The 7,376-nt window shown below is 34.5% G+C and overlaps 1 protein-coding gene and 2 pseudogenes across 1 annotated transcript; all 3 read right to left on the bottom strand.

Moving 5' to 3' along the window:
* Positions 1-916: 916 nt before the first annotated feature.
* LOC145054395 (cell division cycle 5-like protein pseudogene) lies at positions 917-1,834 on the bottom strand (annotated as a pseudogene).
* An 849-nt stretch (positions 1,835-2,683) lies between these two features.
* On the bottom strand, positions 2,684-3,379 carry LOC145050527 (secreted RxLR effector protein 161 pseudogene; annotated as a pseudogene).
* Positions 3,380-5,627: 2,248 nt separating this feature from the next.
* On the bottom strand, positions 5,628-6,712 carry LOC145054394 (uncharacterized). The gene is made up of 2 exons (XM_079002563.1): positions 5,911-6,712; positions 5,628-5,803 (listed from the first exon to the last, which is right to left on the bottom strand). Exons 1-2 carry the CDS (start codon positions 6,638-6,640, stop codon positions 5,775-5,777), a joined length of 759 nt encoding a protein of 252 aa, XP_078858689.1. The 5' UTR covers positions 6,641-6,712; the 3' UTR covers positions 5,628-5,774.
* Positions 6,713-7,376: the final 664 nt, after the last annotated feature.

Below are 7,376 nucleotides of genomic sequence, written 5' to 3'. Positions count from 1 at the left end.
TTCTCATCAACTTTCCGTTGTTTTTATACATGTAAATCAAATGAAATTTCATATTTTGTAAGAATTCTTTTTACTAAGCAATGTTAGTTTTTTTCATGGACATCAAATATTAATGATTGGTTTGAATAGATGGGAAAAGGAGATAAACAACTACAGTTGTTTAGTCGAATTGTGATAAATAAAAAAGTTATAACAATCATAATTTTTATAACTTTTTTTTATAAAACCTTAGTTTAGTCGAATTGGGATAAAAATTATTCAGATTTTGTAGTTCCTTTGGTATTGACGACAACATAGCATTATTAGTTATCGTCTTTTGTTGATTATAGTTCATTTAATTTATAATTTGGTAGAAGTTCATAAATTTTAACGACCAACAATATTTATTTGGACTTGGAACTGCTTAATAAGTCAACATCCTATTTTCTGGAGGTTCTTTATTTTTTGTTTCTCACAATACCGCCTGTAATAAATTTTTTTCTAAAAATCAAACTCTATTTCTAAAAAGTGAAAGAGAGTTTGGCTTTATATGATTTTCAACATTATAAGTTGAGAAATCTATCCAATGGTAGCAATATTGTGATTCTAAGTACAAAAATATTTTCATTGCTATAATTTGTTCTCTTATTTAAAATACAATGTCCTAATAAGAATTATTAAAAGTTCTCAACTACAATGTTCTAATAAAAAAAACTGTTGAAAGTACAATTCTATATTTGATATTCTAACGTACAATGTCTTAAAAAGATACTTAGGAGGATATTTCAATATAAATGGTCATAATAAGAAATGAATAGTATGATGCTATAATTAGTAGAGTTTTCAAAGTAAAATGGTAGACATTATTTTTTCAAATACGACTTAAATCGTTATTTTTTTATTATACTGTAATATATTAAAAAAAAAGGTGAAAGCATGATGCTAAAATAAATCGTATTAGTATAAATTCATTGATATTTCTTTCATTTAGTAATAGAATTTTATCGTGTTTTCAAAAATTACAACGTGTGGTACCAGTTCCTTGTGAAAACTGATCCCTCAAAGCTGGAAGACCCATTTTTGCAATGTGTTGTAATTCATAATCTGGAATTTGTGGTGTCGGGAGGTCCATCTTCGGCCTTTTTCTATCTGGAGCGTTTACTTTGTTAGATCGGAGTATAGCAGAGGGAGCATCATGTCTCCATGCTATTTTGTTCTTCACAATGTCCTGCTTTCTCAAACGGGCCTCTCTATAAGCCCTTCTTTCACCTTCCAGTTCCTCGATGGTGGTTGGGAATTTAGGTGGCTCTACTATTGAAATTTCATCAGCAACGTCATAAAAGCCAAGTGGCGGCCTGATTTCAAATGGGATCTCAATGTTAGAATCGAAATTCTTCCTTTTCCTATAATCATCAATTCCAGCTGCCTTCAATTCTCTTGTCTTTTGTAAAGAAGCAAGGCGACTGGCTTCTTCAAGCTGCTTCTCCCTGGCCTTCCTTTTTGCCTTTTTACCGCTTGTATTGGATAACCGAGCCCGTGCTTCTGAAAGCATTTCCTTTTCATCGTCATCCATGTCAACTGGATCGGGTCGAGTAGGCTTTGCTTCTGGGTTTGGGTCGATCTCTCCAGGTCGTAATTTCCTTGGATCGTCATCCCTTACACAAGCTGCGTCCAGAAGCTTTTCGTAACGGTCGATGCATTCACATGAAGTGCGACCAACCATGGGAGCGACTGTTTTCCATTGACTCGGAAGGAGCTTACCAAGATGAAGCAGCTTCTCATCTTCTTCTCTGGTCCACTCACTCAGTAAATGTTAAATAATAGTAACACAGTCAAGATATATATCAATTATTACAAAACTGATGGCAAGAATTGTAAATATTTTAATAACTTAGTCTATATATGTATGCGGAAGTTTTCAAGGTCGGACCTTCATACTCGAATCTGGATAAAAGAAAATAGTAGAAGAAGATAGTGTACCTGCTTCCATTGAAGCTTTTGGATCTGAAGAACAAGCTTGGTTTTTCAGTTGATCTCAAGACAACTCTAAGAACCCTTTGGCACTTAAGAAAAAATGAATTTGTGAATTAATTTCGTTCACTTTGATTTGCTCCTCATCACATATTTATAGATGGAGATAAACCCTAATGTGAGAGATAGAAGGGATCTTGAGGATCTTGAGTCAAACCGGGAACTCAAGCCACAAATGGTAAGTGAATATCGGTCCATCAACAATCTTATACACTTGCCATAATATTTGGATTTAAATGATAACAATATATATGTTCATTTATAGAATGGTCCCATGATTTTCTAACAATCTCCCACTGGACCATGAATATATAAATGTACATATAACCATATTAGCGCTTTAATGTATGTTATCATGATATTGGTACCCTTAAAGAGTCTTGTCCATTAATCATAACTGTATAGGATCAATGCGGTCTTTGTTACAATTTACGTAACTAAACCATCAATGGTCACATATATAAGTATAACTAACGACATAGATCAAACATGATGCGTGGTCACAAAATCAAAATTGATTTCCGACGAGTTCCTCTTTAACTTGAAGTGAGATCAAACTTCAAATAAGTGCAACTAATAATGAAATTTACCGAATTCTTAAGTCTGTATAGAAAAACATAATTGTTCTTAAACCAAAATAAAGCACCCAAAAAAATAAATTGTAAAACTCCCACTAAAACAAAATATCATCAATACTTATCACACCCATGTGTGTAGTATGCTCATGAAAGACCTTGGGAGGTAATCCCTTCGTGAGCGGATCCGCTATCATGGAGTTTGTCCCGATGTGCTCTATTGCGATTTTTCCATTTTGCACTCTTTCTTTAACAATAAGAAACTTAATGTCAATATGCCTTGACTTTGTGGAACTTTTGTTGTTGTTGGAATACAACACTGCTGACTTATTGTGACAATACAACTTTAATGGTCTTTCAATACCAATAATACGCAGCCCCGTGACTAAGTTCCGCAGCCATATTGCATGATCTGATGCCTCGAAACATGCTACAAATTCTGCCGCCATGGTGGAAGAAGTTACTAAAGTTTGTTTAGCACTCTTCCATGAAATAGCTCCTCCTGCTAATAAGTAAATGTAGCCTGATGTGGATCGATAACTGTCTTGGCATCCAACAAAATCAGAATCAGAATACCCAATGATCTCCAAAACATCTGATTTCCTATATGTGAGCATGTAGTCTTTTGTTCTCTGTAGATATCTCAAAACCCGTTTGGCTGCTTTCCAATGGTCCATACCTGGGTTGCTTAGATATCTTCCCAACATCCCTACAATGAAAGATATGTCGGGACGTGTACACACTTGAGCATACATAAGACTCCCAACAACCGATGCATAAGGAATCTTCTGCATCTCTTTAACTTCAAGGTCATTTTTAGGGCATTGATCGAGACTGAATTTGTCTCCTTTTGAAATAGAGGTGTCTCCTGGTTTGTAGTTTTACATGCCAAATCTTTCAAGGATCTTTTCAATATAGCTCTTTTGTGATAATCCTAGAATTCCACGAGATCTGTCTCGTTGAATTTGGATTCCTAATACAAATGAGGCTTCCCCAAGATCTTTCATCTCAAAATGCTTCGAAAGAAATTTCTTGGTCTCATATAAGACCCCTAAATCATTGGTGGCAAGTAATATATCATCAACATACAAGACCAGAAAAATATATTTACTCCCACTGAACTTGTGATATACACAATCATCTACTATATTTGCCTCAAAACCAAATGAGACAATGATCTGATGAAACTTGTGGTACCACTGGCGGGAGGCTTGCTTTAGTCCATAGATAGATTTATTTAGTTTGCAAACCATTTCCTTTGATTCTTTCGATACGAAGTTTTCTGGTTGCACCATATATATAGTTTCATCAATGTCACCATTGAGAAATGCTGTCTTAACATCCATTTGATGTAACTCAAGATTATAATGTGCAACTAGTGCCATGATCAACCTAAAAGAGTCTTTTGTTGAAACTGGAGAAAATGTCTCTTTAAAATCAATTCCTTCCTTTTGAGTATAGCCCTTAGCTACAAGACGTGCCTTATGTCTTTCCACATTACCTTTTGAATCCCTTTTGGTCTTAAAAATCCATTTGCAACCAATAGGCTTCGTACCTTCAGGTAATGGAACAAGATCCCAAACTTTATTGTCTTGCATGGACTTATACTCCTCGTTCATGGCATCAATCCACTTTTGAGAATTTAAACTTTGCATGGCCTGAGAGAAGTTGATTGGATCATTTTCAATCATTCCATCTGGTTCTTCATTTTCTTGGAGATATACATGGAAATCCGAAGGGATTGCACTTCTCCTTTCTCTAGTGGATCTCCTAAGTTGAGGTTGTTGAGGTTGTTCATTATGAACAGGAGAGTGAATAACATTGTCTTGTTGAGGTTCCTGAATTACTTCTTCTCCGACAGGCACATTAATTTGTGTATTGTCAAAAGTAACAGTAGGAATCAAGATTGATTCCTCCTCAAAGACAATGTCTCTAACCTTATTTCTCCCCCCAAACTCAACATCCTCAAAAATGTTGCAGTTCCTGTTTCAAAATTTGATTTTGTTGTAGGATCATAAAACTTATAACCCCTGAATCGTTCAGAATAGCCAATAAAGTAGCTGCTAACGGTTTTGGAGTCCAATTTCTTTTCATTCGGCCTATAAGGCCTTTCCTCAGCTGGACATCCCCAGATACGAAGATGAGTTAAACAAGGCTTTTTCCCTGTCCAAAACTCATAAGGTGTTTTAACAGCTGCTTTAGTTGGTACTCTATTAAGAATGTAAGCTGCAGTCTTAAGTGCTTCACCCCAGAGTGGCTCTGGTAAAGTAGAATGACTTATCATACTCCTTACCATATCCTTAAGAGTTTTGTTGCGTCTTTCAGATACACCATTCATGCTAGGCGAACCTGGCATTATGTATTGTGGGACGATTCCACATTCCTCTAGGAATTTAGCAAAAGGTCATGGACGTTGTTCACCTGATCCGTCATATCTGCCATAGTACTCACCACCACGGTCAGATCTTTACACATTTAATCTTTTTATTAAGTTGGTTCTCAACTTCAAGTTTAAAAGATTTAAACACTTCCAGTGACTGAGATTTTTCATGAATAAGATATAGATACCCATAACGTGAGTAATCGTCTATGAATGATATAAAATATTGTTGACCATTCCATGAAGCCGAAGGGAATGGTCCACAAATATCTGTATGTATCAATTCTAAGACATCTGAAGACCTAGTGGCATCTAATCTTTTGGTTTTTGTCTGTTTTCCCTTTATGCATTCAACACAAATTTTTAAATCTGTGAAGTTGAGGTTACTTAGCACTCCATCTGACACAAGCCTATCAATTCTCATTTTTGAGATGTGGCCTAAGCGTTTGTGCCATAATGTTGCTGAATTTTCATTATTTAATTTTCGCTTAGTACCATGTGAATCCACGTGCAAGGTTTCATTATATGAAGTAACAATATCAAGCATATATAACTTATCACAATACGTTAGAGAACCAGTACCGATAACATTTGAATTTAAAGACAAACTAAATTCACCATTTCCAAAAGAACAATAATAACCAGATTTATCCAATTTAGAAACAGAAACCAAATTGCGTCTAAAAGACGGTACAATGCAAGTGTCTTGAAAATCCAAATAAAAGCCAGTATCTAGTAATAAACGAAATGTGCCAATTGCTTTGACTTCAACCTGCTTTCCATCACCCACATAGATATATCTTTCAACATCATTTGGTTTTCGGTAGTTCAGGCAACCCTGCATAGAGACACTTATGTGAGTAGTAGCACTAGAATCTATCCACCAAGTATTTCTAGGTACAGAAACTAAATTAACCTCAGAACAGACCAAAGCACGGATTATACCTTTCTTAACTCGCCAAGCGTGGTATTTTGGACAATCCGGCTTCATGTGACTAGGTTCTTGACAAAAGAAGCATTTAGGAGGTCCCGATTCCTTTTTCTTTTGATCATTGCCTAAATGTTGTTTCTTTTGCATTGGTCCCTTAGTAGCAGCTTCTTTTCTCTTTCTTTTGCCCTTACCTTTAGAGGTACTAGCAAAATGAGCACTTTCAGTTGTTTCCTGCTTCATCCTTTCTTCTTCTTGCACACAAAAGGAAATGAGCTCATTAAGAGTCCATTTATCCCTTTGGCAGTTGTAACTGACCTTGAACTGATTAAATTGTGCAGGAAGAGAAAGCAATACCAAATGAACTAGAAAATCATCAGAAATTTCTAGTTTCAATGCCTTAAGTTTTGAAGCAAGATGAGACATCTCCATGATGTGCTCCCTTATGTTTCCTTTGCCTTTATACTTCATTGAAATCATCTTTTGCAAAAAAGTACTTGTTTCAGCCTTATCATTTTTTGCAAAACGTTGTTCAATTTCAGCAAGAAAATCTTTAGCATTAATAGACTGCTCGTTTGCACCTCTAAAGGCTTCTGGAACGCCGCGCTTAATGATCATTAGACTCATGCGATTTGAGCGATCCCATTTTTCAGCATCCCTTTTATTTTCCACTGAACTTGTGGTAGTAAGGATGGGTTGCTCAATCCGAAGTGCAAGGTCAAGATCCATGCAGCCGAGAACTAACATAATGTTCTCTTTCCATTCCTTGAAGTTAGTCCCATTGAGAACTGGAATGTGATTCAAGTTGGAAGATATTATGCCACAATTAGCATTTGTTGTATTTCAGAACAAAATATTAATTAGTTTTTATGCTCATTAAACCATAACTATAATCAATAAAATTCAAATTATGACATCACAAGGTATCAACACAACATTAATATCAAGTCTTTGAACAACAATATTAATTTTTTTTAAGAGATATCTTGTTATAGTAGTAAAAATATTGACAATAAAACATGTTAATTAATAAGCCCCTCTTTGGATTGACTAATTAATCACATGAAACCCAAAAATTATCATATATTTACCACTATATATATATATATATATATATATATATATATATATATATATATATATATATATATATATATATGTTTATCCGACAAAATATTAACCTACCTTTAGGTCGATTAATATCCGCATTGACAAACACATAAACCATAAAATTTAATAATAATATTTGACAATAATTCATCCCGTTTAACAAGTCCCTCTTTGGATTGACTTATTAACGAAATGTAACCAAAAATAATTGTCGCATATTCATTATCATATGCGTGTTTATTCGGCAAAATATCAACCTATTTTTGGGTCGATTGGTATCCGCAATAATAAACACATAAACCGTAATGTCATAACTTAATTTATTGATAAACCAAAATAATTTAATATATTATTAACAAATCAAAATTCAAAT

Source organism: Lactuca serriola, chromosome 5 (genome assembly GCF_051521515.1).
Source record: "Lactuca serriola cultivar US96UC23 chromosome 5, Lser_US96UC23_V15, whole genome shotgun sequence".
Lineage (NCBI taxonomy): Eukaryota > Viridiplantae > Streptophyta > Magnoliopsida > Asterales > Asteraceae > Lactuca > Lactuca serriola.
This window is presented reverse-complemented; position numbering and strand designations above follow the sequence as displayed.